This window comes from Leopardus geoffroyi, chromosome B2 (assembly GCF_018350155.1).
Source record: "Leopardus geoffroyi isolate Oge1 chromosome B2, O.geoffroyi_Oge1_pat1.0, whole genome shotgun sequence".
Classification (NCBI taxonomy): Eukaryota; Metazoa; Chordata; class Mammalia; order Carnivora; family Felidae; genus Leopardus; species Leopardus geoffroyi.
In genome coordinates this window covers 47585266-47603952 of record NC_059332.1, presented here as the reverse complement: position 1 = coordinate 47603952, position 18687 = coordinate 47585266, and the positions used below count along the sequence as shown (strand labels likewise).

General features: G+C 38.4%; 2 protein-coding genes and 1 long non-coding RNA gene across 3 annotated transcripts in view; 2 read left to right on the top strand and 1 right to left on the bottom strand.

The window, feature by feature from the left end:
• Positions 1 to 3297: 3297 nt before the first annotated feature.
• Positions 3298 to 4942, top strand: PGK2 (phosphoglycerate kinase 2). Its single transcript, XM_045498505.1, has one exon. It carries the CDS (start codon positions 3411 to 3413, stop codon positions 4662 to 4664), a length of 1254 nt encoding a protein of 417 aa, XP_045354461.1. The 5' UTR covers positions 3298 to 3410; the 3' UTR covers positions 4665 to 4942.
• A 6158-nt stretch (positions 4943 to 11100) lies between these two features.
• Positions 11101 to 15233, bottom strand: LOC123608490. Its single transcript, XR_006717255.1, has 3 exons — positions 14721 to 15233; positions 14392 to 14524; positions 11101 to 11189 (listed from the first exon to the last, which is right to left on the bottom strand). It is a non-coding gene; the product is annotated as an uncharacterized LOC123608490 (long non-coding RNA).
• Positions 15234 to 16216: 983 nt separating this feature from the next.
• LOC123608488 (cysteine-rich secretory protein 2-like) overlaps positions 16217 to 18687 on the top strand; it is a 53310-nt gene continuing 50839 nt past the window's right edge. Inside the window, exon 1 of the mRNA XM_045498501.1 lies at positions 16217 to 16241. The gene's annotated coding sequence lies outside the window, so the exon portion shown is untranslated. The remainder of the gene's footprint in view (positions 16242 to 18687) is intronic.

Here is an 18687-nt window from a genome sequence, read left to right as displayed (position 1 = left end):
ACTGAGCCACCCAGGTGCCCCTGTATTAAGACCCTTTTATTAATATATATTGTCTTTCTTTGTTGTTTTAATCCTTTTGCATTTAAAGTCATTTTTCCCCTAATTTTAGTATAGCTACTCCTGTTCTTTTTTGGTTACTATTTGCACAGAATATCTTTTTCCATCCTTCCACTTTCGATCAATTTTGCCTTTGGATTTAAGCTGAGTCTTTTGTAGACTGCATACAGTTGGATCATATTTAAAATTTTTTAATGTTTATCCATTTTTGAAAGAGGACAGACAAAAGTGTGAGCAATGAGGGACAGAGAGAGAGGGAGACACAGAAACCAAAGTAGGCTCCAGGTTCCAAGCTGTCAGCACAGGGACCGAAGTGGGGCTCAAACTCATAAACTGCGGGATCATGATCTGAGCCAAAGTCGGTCAGTCACTTAATCAACTGAGCTACCCAGGTGCCCCTGGATCATATTTTTAAATTCATTCTGCCAATCTCTGTCTTTTAATTAGAGAGTTAAACCCTTTTACAGTTAAGTAAGTACCGATAAGGAGGAACTACTTCTGTCATTTGGCTGTTTTCTATATGCCTTATAACTTGTTTGCCCCTTATTTCCTGCATTACTGATTGTTTTTTTTTCTTTTGTCTTTATTTAACTTTTGTAGTGAAATTTGGTTTTCATTTACTTTTGTGTATATTCTATAACTATTTTTGTTGGTAGTTAGCGACTGAAGTTATAACAGTCTAATTTAAATTTATACCAGTGTAACATCAATAACATACAAAAACACTGTCATTTTATAGCTCTGTCTCTACTACTTTCAGTTATCACAAGACATAAACTATTAACTTTTTCAAGTGCACTAGTATCTTATATGACATAGAAAACAAAGTGTATAGAGTTATAAACCATAGTTATAGTAACAGTAGCTATGAGTTTAGTTATGGAATTTAATATAGGGCATTTGTCTTGGATTATCCATGCAAGCCCAACTTAATCAATGAGTTCTAGCACACTGAATTTTTTTCTGGCTAAAAGTAGAAGAGACATGCAACAGAAGTGAAAATCAGAGATTCCAAGAGTAAAAAAGATAAACAAATTTATCAATGGAAGATTACATTTGTGTATGGTTCTTTTTGTCTTCACTTTATCAGTTAGAAACCTTTCTTCCAGAGTTACTTAAGTGATCTTTTTTATCCCCAACATTTTTAATGGTATTTGTCATATATTGTAATAGTTTGGCTTATTTGTCAGTCTGCATTCCAACCTGAGATTTCTCAACATCCTGGTCCATTTTATTTTATTTACATTTACTAAAGTTCAGTCTCTATAATATATAATTCTATGGATTTTGACTTGTACTCAATAATGTAGTGCTATATAGAAAAGTTTTATCATACTAAAAATCTCAACTAATAATAGTTGACCTCCTCCATCTTCCTTTAAGGCCTGACAACTACTGATATGCTTTCTATCTCTTTGTTTCATCTTTTTTCAAATGTCATGTGAGTGGAATTTTACGAGGTCTACATACTTTTATGTCTGGCTTCTTTAGTTAGTAAAATACATTCAACTTGTATTCAGGATTTTGTGTAAGTAAATAGCATATTCCTTTTATTTGAGAATATTACATTGCATGGATATATCTACAGTTTTATAGATGTCACCAATTTAAAAGCACTCAGTTTTTGGCAATTATGAATGAAGTTGATCTAAATATTTGCATACACAAGTTTGAAACAGTATAGGTTTTCTGTGCACTTGAACAAATACCTAGGAGAAGAATTGATGGCTTATATTGTAAGTCTATGTTTATAAGAAACTGCCAACTTGTTTTCCAAAACAATGCTGTAGCATACCTCATTCTTCTTGGCAATAAATGAGTTTCTATTGCTATGCATCTTTGACAGCATGTATTATTGTCATAGTTTGGAATTTTAGCCATTGTAAGAGTATAATTTTATCATTGTAGTATATACCTAGGAGTGTAATTGCTGGGTTTTATGGTAACTCCATGTTTAACATTTTGAGGAAGTGTCAAACCTTTTTCCTAAAGTGGCTGCAGCATTTTGTATTCTTACCAGCAATATGTGAAGATTCCAATATCTCCACATCCCTGTCAACACTTGTTATTGTCTGCCTTGTTTTAAATTATAGCCATCCTACTGGATTATGCCTCAAACATATTTTTTTTTTAATTTTTTTTTTCAACGTTTATTTATTTTTGGGACAGAGAGAGACAGAGCATGAACGGGGGAGGGGCAGAGAGAGAGGGAGACACAGAATCGGAACAGGCTCCAGGCTCTGAGCCATCAGCCCAGAGCCTGACGCGGGGCTCGAACTCACGGACCGCGAGATCGTGACCTGGCTGAAGTCGGACGCTTAACCGACTGCGCCACCCAGGCGCCCCTATCAATAATATATGCTACATTCAACTTATGGAAACTGCCATATCAACTAATTACAAAGCCAGTTTTTATTATTAAGCCAATCAGCCATATATTCTTTCCCCCCAAATTAAATCTCTTACTCATTTTCAATTCATATGGGCATTTTCATCCTCATGAAAATCATTCCTCTTTTCAGCTCAATTTCTGATTCATACAGGTAATGAATCAAAGAGCCAAAAAAAGAGAGGCCTTATCATAACTGTCGTCTGAAAGAAAAGTCACTATCACCTGCAGTGTTTAACTGTTACCCTCTTTGTCTCATGGGATTATCCTAAAGCCACCAAGCATTCTCTCACAGTTGTTTGAGAACAGAATAAGCAAGGTAATAAAAACAAATCATTCCCACTTACCCTAGAATATACCTAAAGCCAATGGCTAACAACAAGCTAGACTGTTAACGGAAATATGTATCAAGGAAAAACAGAAGCATAATATGTTGCCTTGAATAAATAAGGATTTATAGACCCATCATTTCAACCCATCTCTTTATTTGGTACTGCAGTTTTTTCTATCTCAATATAATTAAGATTTGACATGGTCGAGGGTTTTTTCGTTGTTGTTTTGTTTTGTTTTTAAAAGTAAGAGCAAGAGTCAAAATATGTGGAAAAAGAACCTGCAAGAGCTTTAGCAGAACTATTCTTATTCCAAGGTTTCTTCACTTCCCCAGCTCTCACTGCAAGCCAGGTACCAATCACTACTCGGGTTCGTGTTCAGCACCGGCAGTTTGACGCTTTACGGCAACATATTCCAAATCAAGATTGACAGGACCGTTAACCAATTGCAGAGCCAAGTTTCCTTTTCCCTAGTTCAATCACGCCTGCCCTGTGGGGGACTTAGTGATGAAAAGGAAGGGGCGGGCCAAGGGGAAAGCCGTTGGAAAGCATCACCCATCCAGCCTCCCGAGAGCAGTAAAGTGGTTCTTCAGCATTGGGATCCAGGTGTCAGCTTCTGTCTTTGTATTATCAAGATGTCTCTTTCTAAGAAGTTAACTTTGGACAAACTGGATGTTAAAGGGAAGCGAGTCATCATGAGAGTAGACTTCAATGTTCCCATGAAGAAGAACCAGATTACAAACAACCAGAGAATCAAAGCTTCCATCCCAAGCATCAAGTACTGCCTAGATAATGGAGCCAGGTCAGTAATTCTTATGAGTCATTTAGGTCGACCTGATGGTGTTCCCATGCCTGATAAATACTCCTTAGAGCCAGTTGCTGCTGAGCTCAAATCCTTGCTGGGCAAGGATGTTCTGTTTCTAAAGGACTGTGTGGGCCCAGAAGTGGAGAAAGCCTGTGCCAACCCGGCTGCTGGTTCAGTCATCCTACTAGAGAACCTGCGCTTTCATGTGGAGGAAGAAGGAAAAGGCCAAGATCCTTCTGGAAATAAGCTTATAGCTGAACCAGGTAAAATAGAAGCCTTTCGAGCATCACTCTCCAAACTAGGGGATGTATATGTCAATGATGCTTTTGGCACTGCTCACCGGGCCCACAGTTCGATGGTGGGAGTGAATCTTCCCCAGAAGGCATCTGGATTCCTGATGAAAAAGGAGCTAGAGTACTTTGCCAGAGCCTTAGAAAACCCAGAGAGACCCTTTCTGGCTATACTTGGTGGAGCCAAAGTGGCAGACAAAATCCAACTGATCAAAAATATGCTGGACAAGGTCAATGAGATGATAATTGGTGGTGGAATGGCTTATACCTTCCTTAAGGTACTCAACAACATGGAGATTGGTGCATCCCTCTTTGATGAAGAGGGGGCCAAAATTGTCAAAGATATCATGGATAAAGCTAGTAAGAATGGTGTTAACATTACCTTTCCTACTGACTTTGTCACTGCTGACAAGTTTGAGGAGAATGCTAAGGTTGGCCAAGCCACTGTAAAATCAGGCATACCTGCTGGATGGATGGGTTTGGACTGTGGTCCTGAGACCAACAAGAAGTATGCTCAAGTTGTGGCCCACGCTAAGGTAATTGTGTGGAATGGACCTGTAGGGGTATTTGAATGGGATGCCTTTGCTAATGGAACAAAAGCCCTCATGGATGAAATTGTGAAGGCCACTTCCAGGGGCTGTATCACCATTATAGGAGGTGGAGACACTGCCACTTGCTGTGCCAAATGGAACACTGAAGATAAAATGAGCCACGTGAGCACTGGAGGAGGTGCTAGTCTGGAACTTCTGGAAGGTAAAGTCCTTCCTGGCGTGGAAGCCCTCAGCAACCTATAGTTGATGATATTCATGTCTACTATTTCCTGTCCATAGGCTTCAATTCAACTTAGTGCTTTACATTTCAACTTGACTTTTGTTAGTTAGCCCCAGATCAAGACCTATGCAATGACTAAGATATTGGCTATCAGGAACTCTTAACATTAGTACAGCAATGCAACCCAGTTTGGCCATGCATTTGCCTGCTCTCTTCAAGATCTCATTTGAACTTTACCATTGTGATACACAGGAAGGACATAATCTTGCATTGCATATTAAAGTGAGTTGAATAAACTTAATCTCTCTCTCTCTCTCTCTTTTTTAATTTTACTACAGCTTTGTTACTGTTTCACTACTTGAAACATGGAAAACAAGAGAAAACCCAAACTGTTGAAGGATGGGGTAGAAGCTAACAAACTTTTAAACAATAAAAGAAAAACAAATGAAGAAAAATAATTGTGTTTAAGAATTCATGGGTAACAAAGCTCAGCTAAAAGGAAATTTCTTACTAAATAAGAAAGAAGAGAAATAAAAGATATTTATTGAATTCAAGAAGTTAAAAAAGGGAAAGAAATGAAACCCAAGAAAGGAATTATGTCTCTATGTGTGGATGCACTATAGTACATATATATGTCTGTGTACTCTCATATGGGATCTACAAATTCAATCCACATTTTAAATAATTGCTTAATATGTAAAGCAGAATTGTTTTAATAAATGGGTAATATATATAATTGCTAAATCTTAAAACTAGATTTTTGAGATAAATATATTTATAGTCATGAGAAAAATAAGGATATAAAAAGTCTTCCCTGTTAGAAAATAGAATAAGAAAATACTCAGAAATGTAGAAGAAATTAAAATACTTATTGGAAAATATTTTGCCTAACTCTATATACAAAGAGCTGTCACAAGGCAATACTGTTAAGTTTAAAGTAAAAATGCAGAGTAACTTATCCCAGTTGTAATAGCCTATGGCCCATAGCACCAGGTCAATTCTATAAATTAACTTAATTAAAAATAAACTAAAATTAATTAAATAATTAAACTTTTAATGTTAATATGCCCAAAACTTCAGCATATTTCTGAGGACAATATTCATAATGCCATGATAATCCCAGAGAAAATACAGGAGTTAAGATATAGATTTAAAAACAAGTAAAACAAAAACCCAAAATTATAGCAGTTGAAATAAGGTTATACTGTATTATTTTCTTTCATAAAAGTCCAGGGTAAAAGGTGGACTCTTCTCCATGAGGTCATCTAGGGAACCAATCTAGTGAAACAAATCTCTTACTCTCAATAAGTAAGTTACATTTCTGTGTGTGAGGTGTCAGTCTGCATTTTTACTGCTTGATATCCAGTCCAAAGGAGAAGTTAGTGAAAGGCAATGTGTTTCTTTTACACACATGTCCCCCAAAATTCAGGAATTTTTCTTTTATTGGCTATTTTGTGTTCTGCTGGTTATTAGTTGCATGATGGGGTCTATTTTGCAAGAGAGGCCTGGGAATGTATTCTCTGTAGCTGGATACCTTGTACTCAACTAAAGATCAACAGATTCTATTACTAAAAGGAAGTGGAGAGGCAATAAATACCAAGGGAAAAGTAAAGGCTCCTGATAGACTTTCACTCTGGCCACCCCAGTATCCATGTATGAGTATCCATGTATCCTTCTTCCTACATAAAGAAAATATCCTTTCTCCAAGAAATATAATAAAATGTCCAGTTACTGCATCCCACTCAAAACTGAGTATCTCTGGGTGATACACAATCTTTTCGATATCCTGTGGGGAGCCCAACAGTCTGATGAACAGAAAAGTGCAGTCATTTATTTCTCTCTCACCTACAGCACTCATACACACTCAATATACAATGGTGGCGAAGAAATAAGAAAGTGCAATTAAAAATCCTCACCTAAAAAACTCATTGGTTCATTACGATTGGGAAATAAATAGGGCTGGCTCAGAATTTCAAAAGCTCCCACGGCCTGGCAGTAAAAGAACTTCTGTGGTCAGACTGGTTTTCTTCTCTGGGAGGAAGTTTCTTACCCATTGTCCCTTTTTTGGCCCCAAGTTTGATCACCTGGGAAATTTTCTTTGTTTCCTAATCTTCCATGCCATCTTCTAAAGCTGATGTTGGAGAGTTGGGCCACATTAGGCCACCACATGGTTCTCATAGCTTCCTCTTTGATGCTGTGGTTTTAAGAAATCAAGGATTTCTTCATATCACACAGTTGAAAACCTTTTAAGGCCAGGTTAGTGACTTTTCAACTTAAGAATCAAGATCTCTGTGTGAAAGAAGCTCACCCAAAAATATCTTCTAGTTATGTTTCTTATTCTCCTGACTCTTGCTTTTAATTAATTGGTTGCCTTGCTGGCCTCACTTCCTTTTTCTTCATTTTAAGATTAGTTAACTTGTGGCCCTCCAAAAAAGTAGGCAGTGGGAAGGCAACACCTATCACCTGATATTTGCCTGTGACCTCCTCATTATTTTTGGCTGAAAACTCCAAATGAGAGACCTTTGAGTAAAACTGACAGTCTTTCTTGTGTTGTTTGTGGGAGTGAGACTGTTAGCTTTTCCAACTCTGAGAGAACTTACTTTCCTGGTGTATTAGCCAATTTGGGTTGCAGGCAACAAAGAGATTGTCCAATATTTCCTGGATATGCTCATTTTTGGGGGTTGCAGTATTTTGCTTAAGACAGCGTGTAATAACCAAATGTACTGATATTCTGCTTCTTTCTAAACACTTTCTCTGTAGCTTTAAGCTCTACAGGAACATGTTGTGCCTACCACAGTTTTACCAAATGCCACAGCAGAAACATGATCAGCACCTCCCAGCCTTCCATGCCATTTTACTCTTTTCCTTCCACCTGACCTCTACATGAATACTATGTTGTATGAGTTTTTTTTTAAGGCAGCACCCCACCTACAGGTAACAATTTCTACATTAGTCTCTACACTAGTGATTCCCACCCAGAGACAATTTTTCCTTGTAGAGGATATTAGCCAAAGAATGGAAACATTTTTGTTAGTCACAACTGGGATGAGAAGAGGAACTATAGGCATCTTGTTGCTGTGGCCAAGGATGCTACTAAACAACCTACAATACAAACACAGCCTTCACAAAAAAGTACAATCTAGCCCAAAATGTCAACACAGAGATTTCTTTCTTTCTCATGTGACATTCCCCAGGGTGATTATGGGTAAGTAGGCACTTCTTGAGCTGACCCAAAGATTCAGGCTAGGAAAATGGCTCTATTAACACCTGCACCTAGCTTTCATCGTTAGGAGCAGAAAGATCAATTCAATTGTTGACATTTTCCAGCCAACAGGATAGAGAAAGAAGAATCCACAGTAAGCACCATGTCTTTGAGAAAGAGAACAAGAAGTTCTTTTGGCCTGAACTTAGCAATGTGATCATATCTAGCTCACAGGGAATAAGGGCAGTGCATTCTTTGACTGAGTGATCATGGGCTCAGTTGAAACTATTACTAAAAAAAAGAATTAAAGGTGAATTTAAAACAACATCAAATGGAAAGACTTATTAAAACTTTAGAAGACATGAAACTAGACCACTTTCTCACACCATTCACAAAAATAAATTCAAAATGGATAAAGGACCTGAATGTGAGACAGGAAACCATCAAAACCCTAGAGGAGAAAGCAGGAAAAGACCTCTCTGATCTCAGCCGTAGCAATCTCTTACTCGACACATCCCCAAAGGCAAGGGAAATAAAAGCAAAAATGAATTACTGGGACCTTAAGATAAAAAGCTTCTGAACAGCAAAGGAAACAACCAACAAAACTAAAAGGCAACCAATGGAATGGGAAAAGATATTTGCAAATGACATATCAGACAAAGGGCTAGTATCCAAAATCTATAAAGAGCTCACCAAACTCCACACCTGAAAAACAAATAACCCAGTGAAGAAATGGGCAGAAAACATGAATAGACACTTCTCTAAAGAAGACATCCGGATGGCCAACAGGCACATGAAAAGATGCTCAACATCGCTCCTTATCAGGGAAATACAAATCAAAACCACACTCAGATATCACCTCACGCCAGTCAGAGTGGCCAAAATGAACAAACCAGGAGACTATAGATGCTGGAGAGGATGTGGAGAAGCAGGAACCCTCTTGCACTGTTGGTGGGAATGCAAATTGGTGCAGCCGCTCTGGAAAACAGTGTGGAGGTTCCTCAGAAAATTAAAAATAGACCTACCCTATGACCCAGCAATAGCACTGCTAGGAATTTACCCAAAGGATACAGGAGTACTGATGCATAGGGGCACCTGTACCCCAATGTTTATAGCAGCACTCTCAACTATAGCCAAATTATGGAAAGAGCCTAAATGTCCATCAACTGATGAATGGATAAAGAAATTGTGGTTTATATACACAATGGAATACTACGTGGCAATGAGAAAGAATGAAATATGGCCTTTTGTAGCAACGTGGATGGAACTGGAGAGTGTGATGCTAAGTGAAATAAGCCATACAGAGAAAGACAGATACCATATGGTTTCACTCTTATGTGGATCCCGAGAAACTTAACAGAAACCCATGGGGGAGGGGAAGGAAAAAAAGAAAAAAAAAAAGAGGTTAGAGTGGGAGAGAGCCAAAGCATAGGAGACTGTTAAAAACTGAGAACAAACTGAGGGTTGATGGGGGGTGGGAGGGCTGGGAGGGTGGGTGATGGGTATTGAGGAGGGCACCTTTTGGGATGAGCACTGGGTGTTGTATGGAAACCAATTTGACAATAAATTTCATATATTGAAAAAAAAACTTTAGAAGACACTGAAAGATCTTAAAGATCATGTTTCTGTACATTTAGAGAATAAGCATACTTCATGGAAAAAAATTATGAGGGAAGTAAAATGAGTTAAGGGCACTATGAGACTGAAAATAAGCTGGCAAAAGGTAAAGGAGGTGACAAATTTAAGTATTGCTAATACAAAATATTAAATGGTGTTAGAACCATTACATAAAAGAATTAAAACTGCAAGGGAAAGAATCAGTGCCTTGAATTAGAAGATTGGGGGGAAAAAACAGAATTCAAGCAGACCTAGAAAGTAAGAAATATTTGTGTGTGTGTGTGAATATATATACACATACTTACATACCACATACATACATGTATGACATGTATATTTATGAATAATATATAGTACATAGTTGTAATTGAAATTTTATTTACTTCATTTTTTTTTCTTTTTTTACTTTTTTAAGCTTTTATTCAAATTCCAGATAGTTAACATACAGCGTAATATTAGTTTCAGGTGTCCAATATAGTGATTCAACATTTCTGTACATCACTGTTGCTTATCACAAAAAGTGCACTCCTTAATCCCCATCACTTCTTTAACCCAATTTTATACTTACATTTAATAATTATATACATTAAAAATAGTTTTTTACTTTTTAAAACCAACTTTTAAAAATTATTTTTAATGTTTATTTATTTTTTAGAGATAGAGTGTGAGTCAGGAGAGGCAGAGAGAGAGAGGGAGACACAGAATCTGAAACAGGCTCCAGGTTCTGAGCTGTCAGCACAGATCCCAATGCAAGGCTCAAACTCAGGAACCAGGAGATCATGACCTGAGCTGAAGCCAGATGCTCAACCGACTGAGCCACCCAGGTGCCCAAAACCAATTTTAAAAAGAAACTGAAAATTAAGGTATTAACCACAGGATGGTGGGACTGCTCTGGGTTTTGGGTTCAAACCAAAAGTGTGGGACTTACTTGTTTCCTGCAAGGTTGCAATTTGAATTATTTAACACATGCACTTGGAGGTTACCATTTACTTATTTTCTGTGCATTTTTTTTTGAGAGAAAAAAGTGCAAGCAGAAAAGAGAAAGGGGGGGAGAGAGAGAGAGAGAGGCAGAGAGAGAGAGAGAAAAAAATCTGAAGCAGGCTCCACACTCAGTCAGGAGCCCAATGCAGGGCTCGATCCCACAACTGTGACATCAGGACCTGAGCCAAAATCAAGAGTCAGACACTCAACTGACTGAGCCACCCACGTGCCCCATTTTCTGTGCATTTTTTATTTAAAAATACTGTATTTAAATAGCTTATTTCAAGCAATGTTAGTTAATAAAGCTGTGAAGAAACTTTGTTTTAAAAATTAGGTGCTATATTTCATGGCTTTATGCTTCCATTAACTTTGCTTTTAAGTATTTCATATTTTAGTTAGTTATTAGACATCTCCTAGTGATCGTAGCAAAGCTTGGGTTTCCTAATTCAATGCATGTTAATAATAAACCAAGAAAGGTGGGGATGTCTGATAAAAATTAAGAGTGAAATATTTGGAAAATGACAAATTAGAAAAGCATATGAGTTTATATATAAAAGAAAATATTTTAGTTGGTTTATCCTTCCCTTAGAGACTCCAAGATTCCTTTCCTTACTTCGTGGCCTGACAGTAAACAGTGCAACTGTGGGCTTACCTTCTTTGTTTCTTCTCCCTTGAGTGTTGTTTCATAGATTTTGCCTGTTTTTCACTCATTCAGATGAGATGGTGTATCTACTCCCTGCTATTCCACCTTAATCAGAAGTGAAAGCTGAATCATTTATTTTCAGAGTTTTACACTAATAATCTTTTAAAGATCCAGCTTTTAAATTTGTCATCCTTTCTTTTCTAATTTTAGTAAGATTTTTTTTTTTTCTTGGTCAGAGTCACTTGCTTTCTTGGGAGGGCATATTTTTTAGAGCAGTTTTAGGTTCATAGGAAATTGGAACAGGAAGTACAGAGTGTCCATGTTCCCCTGTCTCCATAAACATATACAACCCCCATTATCAATGTTTAGCAACTGCCTGGTACATTTGTTGCAGTCGATGAACCTATATTGGCACATTATCATTTCCAAACTTTATATTTTACATTAGGGTTCATTGTTGGTGTTGTACATTCCAAGGTTTTTGAAAAATGTGTTATGATATGTATCCATCATTATAGTATATCATACTGAATAGTTTCACTGCCCTAAAAATTCTCTGTGCTCTGACTATTCATCCCTCTGTGACCTTAACTTCTGGAACAGTTGACCTTTTTACTATCTCCATAGGGTTTTTTTTTTAATTTTTAATTTTTTTTTATTTGAGAGAGAGCATGGGCACAAGCAGGGGAGAGGGGTAGAGGGAGAGAGAGAGAGAATCCCAAGAAGTCTCCACACTCAGTGTGGAGCCCAACACAGGGTTCAATCCCACGACCTGGGGATCATGACCTGAGCTGAAATCAAGAGTCCAATACTCAACCTAATGAGCCACCCAGATGCCCCCTCTATCTCCATAGTTTTGCCTTTTCCAGAAGGTCATACAGGTAGAATCATGATGTGTTGGCTTCTTTCACTTATGGTATGCATTTAAGTTTCCTCCATATCTTTTCATGGCTTGATAGCTCCTTTCTCTTTAGGATGTATCACAGTTTATTTCTCCATTACCTGCTGAAGCACATCCTAATTGCATCTCAGTTTTGGTAATTATGAACAAAACTGTTATAAGCATCTATGTGCAGATTTTTGTGTGGAAAGACAGACAGGATGTACTAAGTAAAAGGAACTGTGGTAAATAGACCTTCAGTAATACACTGGTAAGGTGTGGGCATAGAGAAATTATTTTATAGTCCTATGATTCAGCATCAGTCTTTTAGCAACTTTTGCTTTGTTTTCACCCCCTTTGGTGGTACAGGGAAGCTAGAGGGGGCTGGAGTTGGTATGCAATTTACCCTATGTGGAAGGCTAGAACAAGATAAGTTGGGTATTTTCCTTTCCCCAAGTCTGCTAGGCTCTGAAAAATCCCCAGCAAATTACACTCTGGTAACACAGTTTCTCTTGAAGACAGGTTTTATTAAGTAGATCAGAATGCTCTGTCATATTTTGAAATGGCTAGTTTCTTCCCACCTCAGAAGCCTGAGGGGATTTTTCTCTGATCTTCACTGCGAGGACTTGACAGACTTTCTGCAGTTAAAACACAAAAGTGAGTGTGGGGGACCAAGAAGCTAGGGGCTGAGATGAAGTCTTCATCTCTCAGGCTTATCTACACTGAGCCTCTGTCAATTCCTCAGTTACAGTCCTAATTTTCCTATCGTGGTGCTGGTTTCTGTGGAGTTCTTTGCTAATGGATTTCCTCTCTGGTAAATTGTGATTATCTGTATCTATGTGTCTGTCTTCTCTGCAGTTTTGGAGTCAGCAGTTGGTCCTGTGGCTTAACAGCTCTGATAGATCTAAGAAGAGCTTATTTTTCAGATCATTCAGCCTTACTTATATTGGCACACACTGACGACTTTGTAAGGTTCTTCCGTGTTGGACAGCAAACTGAAGATTTGGGTTTGTTTTTATTTTTGTTTCAGACTCAAACATGTTCTTGATTTCTTAACATATTTTATAGATATTATGTTATGGAATCCATTATAATTAGGGCAATGAAATAATAGGTTTTAAGTTGGCTGAAATTATCCATTCTTCAAGCAAAACTCATCCACTAAAAATTTCTTGTATGGGATTGTTTTAGTCAGCAGATAGCTATCCCTCAGTCCAACATATAACTTAGCTTTGGAACCTTTTTTATTTCTACAATGCAAGGCTGGCTTTGCATGTTAAATTTGATATATCACAGGTATTTTCCTTAATGGCAAGGGCTATACGAGTTTTCTCATGTGGAAATAAATCACTATATGTCCAAATGTTCATACTGAATATTTAATTAAAACCGTAGGCCATTTTTTTTTTTTAGTAGGAATCTAAACCACTCAGCTTGTTTTCATTTTCGTTTTGCTTCTTGGTTGCTGTTGTTCTTGGTTTGTTTGTTTTGTTTGTTTTTAGTTTTGATAAACTAATTCATTATTTTGTCTTAGAATAACAAAATAAAACTGAAAAAGAGAACAAAAGGAAAGTATGTAAAAGGTATGGGTACAGCAGGGTTAACAGAGTATTGGCAAACAACTGTAATAGACTTTCACCAATTTTTCTCAAGCAGTTTGAATTTATGACAATAGTTTTCAAGTGTTCTTCTGGGTTTTTACAAAAGCAGATTGGGGCACAGTGCGAGAAACAGTGGATTTGGCCATTGCTTACAAAATCAATTACATAAAAGCCTAGCGTCACAGTTATGTTTGCAAAGCTAAATAGAACAGCAATCTAAACCCTTTCTTTGGCCTCTTATATTATAGGCAATAAGATTTCCCAAAGGCTATAGTGTAATTTTAAATCACTACATGGAGGGGTACCTGAGTGGCTCAGTCAGTTAAATGTCCAACTTTGGCTCAGGTCATGATCTCATGCTTCATGAGATCGAAGCCCACCCCCCCCCCACGCTCCCCTCCTGCCCCTCCTCCCCCCCAGATCTGGCTCAGTGCTGACAGCTCAGAGCCTGCAGCCTGCTTCAGATCCTGTGTCTCCCTCTTTCTCTGCCCCTCCCCCACTCATGCTCTGTCCCTGTCTCTCAAAAGTAAATAAACATTTAAAAAATTTAAATCACTACATGGACACACTTTTTTTTATGTATAATTTTGAGAGACAGAGAGAGCCTGAGTGGAGAAGGAGCAGAGAGAGAGGCAGACACAGAATCCAAAGCAGTCTCCAGACACAGAGACTGACGTGGGGCTTGAACCCAGGAACCCTGAGATCATGACTTGAGCTAAAGTCTGACACTCTACTGACTGAGCCACCCAGGCACCCCTACATGGATACACTTGGAAAAAATTTTTTTTTTAATTTTAATTTCCACTGTTTCCTTCAAGGGTCATACATGAAGTTCTGATGAGTTGTGTGGGGCCATGGGCAGCTTCAGGAGTGCTTAGATAATTGCACATGTGACTCAGATGGAATGAGAGGCTGAGCCACATTATGGAAGCTGTCTGTCATGCAAGAGGAAATCAAGCCTGAATTCAAGGGACAAAAACAAACACATTGTCTATTAGAAGTAGATGTCACTGGTCTCATTATTTATATGAATACATTACATGTGGAATAACAAATTAAAAGAAAGACAGTTTTTCTCCTAAAGATTGAAACTGTGCACATTAAATGTGTCTTATAAATAATAATCTTGTTCTGAAGGTAGGTTAATTTACTCACACATTCAAGTATTCAGTACCAGTTCTTAATGTTATAATAAGATAGTCAATTCGTCTAATATTTCACAGACCTATGAATGAAAGAAAAAAATAAGCAAATGCTTTTATTTCATTATGATAAGTACTATATAACACAAATGAAGTGTATTATTTGAGTTGACAATGTGCTGATGACTTGTGACCCTATTCTTTATGGGATAATGTGGGCAATAGGTTTCCAAAAGACCTTATTCAATTTTAATAGAATCACACTTTGCTACTTCATTGTTCTCCATGTGAATTTTCTAATAAAGAAAAACTTCTATCACTGAGGTACTTCTCATACCTTTCATACTATATACACCATACACATCATTTAACATATTTGGTTTGCCAAAAGTTATAGGTGCATGCTCCACACAAACCCTTTACTCTTGTAGTTTCTGCTCTGAATCTCCAGATTTTTTTTCAATGCAGATAAACTGAGCTTTCAACCCAGAAGGAAACCTGAAGCCGGGCTCAATGTCACAGATGTATGACCTGTGCAGTCAGCCACACAGGGCTCCAGTCTCAGAAGAACTCCATTTTTGCTTTAATGTTCTACCATTTTGTAATTTTTTTAAACCTTATTTACTTATGTTTAGAGAGAGAGAGAGAGAGAGAGAGAGAGAGAGAGAGAATCCCAATCCCATTAGGCTCTGCACTGGCAGCACAGAGAATGACTTCGGGCTCAAAGTCACAAACCTGAGCCAAAATCAAGCACTGGACACTTAACCTACTGAGCCACCCAGGGACCCTGACCATCTGTAATTCCTAATACTTTTGGACATGGAGCCTGACATTTTCATTTTGTGCTGAACCCACTGTCACTCAAAAATCAGGTAGCCAAGCATGCTGAAGATGGCTCTGAGCCCAGAGTTAAGGAGACTAAGAAGCTGAGTCTTCAATGTCTCTCTCTGGATGCTTGCAGGTTTCTCTAATTCTTCAGAATCATACAGAGGCCTTCCTGAAGATGGATTGTAGATTCAAACCTCACAGAATGCTTCAGAAGACACAATCTCCCACCCCGCCAAAACAAATCTTATTTCAAAACAAATCTCAACCCAAATATGATCTCTGAATATGTGTGTGTTTAAATGCTGAAGAAAAAAAAAAGATCAGTTTTGGCTTCCATATTGGCTCCACCCCTGCTCTAAAATGTGCTCATGTTGTTCTTAGTTATCTTTACCAATAAAAGAAGAAAAAAGCAATTAAAAAGAACATGATGCCTTTCAATGTTCCCAAGATGGGTCATTATAAAATCTCATGACAATTCTTTATTTTTCATATATTTTACAGATCTGTCCAGAGGTCAGCAGAACAGGTGGTTGATTTAGAATATTTCTGTCAGGGGAGGAGCCAAGGTGGAGGAAAAGCATGGAAGTTTTTTGTGTGTCTCGTGTCCATGAAATACAGCCAGACCAACACTGAACCATCCTGCCTAGAAAACTGATCTGAGGATTAACACAACAATCTGCACAACCTGAACCACAGAACTCAGCAGGTACGCAGCATGAAGAGGTGAACTGGGGGGAGAGAGAAACCGTGGGGGGGGGGGCAGGAAGCCACTTTTGCATGCAGAGAGAGGACAGAGATGGGGTGGAGGGGAGAGTATGGGAAAAACACCCCCCAAAAAGCAGCTGGAGAGAAAGTGGAAAAGTGGAAACAGCCTCAGGGACTGAACTAAAAAGGGAGAAAGGAGAAAGGAGAGGGTTTAGATTCCATTAAGACTGTAAACAGGGGGACTGCAGAGTCTGAAACTATGCAGCACAATTCCTGGCGGTGCTCTGGTGAGAAGGGTGAATCCCAGGAGCAGAGTGCAGTCTGGGGGTCTTCAGGCCAAATGGGGAGAGGTGGTTCCCCTGCTGGGAGGACACCTGGTAGAGGCTGTGTGGGTCTTCTAAAGGCAAGGCCCCAGTAGACCCGGACAACAACCACATTTGCTGGTGCTGGAACAAGGTTGTTAAGGGTGAAGCCTGGTGCCAGACGTGTGTTGTGATTTTTTCATAATCCCTGAAACGCTGCTGCTACACTCTCTCGCAAACGTTTTCTGGACCCGGCTGGCACCCACTTGCAGTTTTTGGGCACCGGTAGCAGCACGGTCCTGCAAACATTCCTGAGTGCGGCGGCACCCGGCCATTGTTCTGTGAGACCCTCCTGCAGAGGGGCAGAATGGGTCAAAGCCGCAGTCCCTCAGAACTAAGGGGTCAGGAAAAACAGCCGCATCTGAGACAAAACTCAGGAGGGAAGTGCTGCCTGGGGCTTGGTCACAGACTGTGCAAAAGCGGGAAGTGGATGGAAGCTGAAGACACAGGACGGGTGCGCGATTGCTGATCAGGGAGAACAGAGTTCTGATACTAGGGACTGGGTAGCTGGGTAACGCCATTATCACCATTCCCGCGCATGCGCATACACACCTACAAGTGCCACAACAATCCACTCCAGAAAGCTAAGCAGCGCCATCTAGTGGAGAACGGAGCCATTACACTAAGCCCCACCCAACTGGGCCAACCTTGCTCTTCAGGAACAGAAGCCTCTCCGCCTGCTTAGTTTATAAACTATAAAACGCTTCATAGTTTGACCTATAGGGGAAAATGAAGTAATTTCAGTCTGTTTGCCAGTACATCTATTCAATTTTCTTTCTTTCTTCTTTTTTCTTTTTTCTCTTTTTCATTTCTGTTCTTTTTCTTGAATACAAAAAGAGAAAAAATTCATTTTTATTTTCAATTTTTATTAAATATTTTTATTTAATTTTTCTACTGTATTTTTTTACTTTTGTGTAAATTTTTTCAAAATCTATTTTACTTCCATCATTTCATTTTAGTCAACTTCAGTGTATTTATTTTTTCAAATTTTCAAATGATTTCCTTTTTTTTTTCTTGCCCCTTTTTTATCATATGTATCAAGCCCCTTTCAACACCCAGACCAAAACACACATAGGATCTAGCATCATGTATTCGATTTTGTGTGTGTGTATGTGTTTGTTTTTAATTTTTTAAATATATTTTTAAGTTTAATTTTTTACTTCATTAATTCCTTTTCTCCCTTAAAAATGATGAAATGAAGTAATTCACCCCAAAAGAAAGAGCAGGAAGAAATGACAGCCAGGGACTTAAAAAACAGAGATACAAACAAGATGTCTGAACCAGAATTTAGAATCACTATAATAAGAATATTAGCTGGAGTCAAAAATAGATTAAAATCCCTTTCTGCAAAGATAAAAGAAATAAAATCTAGTCAGGATGAAATAAAAAGTGCTGTAACTGAGCTGCAACTTTGAATGGCTGCCACAGCAGCAAGGATGAACGAGGCAGAATAGAGAATCAACGATATATAGGACAAACTTCTGGAGAATAATGAAGCAGAAAAAAAGAGGGAGATTAAGGCAAAAGAGCACAATTTATGAATTAGAGAAATCAGTGACTCATTAAAAAGGAACATCAGAATCTTAGGGGTCTCAGAAGAGGAAGAGAGAGAAATAGGGGTAAAAGGGTTATGTGAGCAAATCACAGGGGAAAGCTTTCCTAACCTGGGAAAGACACAAACATCAAAATCCAGGAAGCACAGAGGACTCCCATTAGATTCAACAAAAACCAACCATCAACAAAGCATATCATAGTCAAATTCACAAAATACTCAGACAGGGAGAGAATCATGAAAGCAGCAAGGGGAAAACAGTCCCTAACCTACCAGGGAAGACAGATCAGGTTTGCAGCAGACCTATCCACAGAAACTTGGCAGGCCAGAAAGGAGTGGCAGGATATATTCAGTGTGCTGAATCCGAAAAATATGCAGCCAAGAATTCTTTATCCAGCAAGGCTGTCATAGAAGGAGAGATAAACAGTTTCCCAGACAAAGAAATTTTGCAATAAATTTTAAGGGGGACTTTCTGAGGGGAGAAAAGATGAAAACACATGCACACACACACACACACACACACACACAAATAA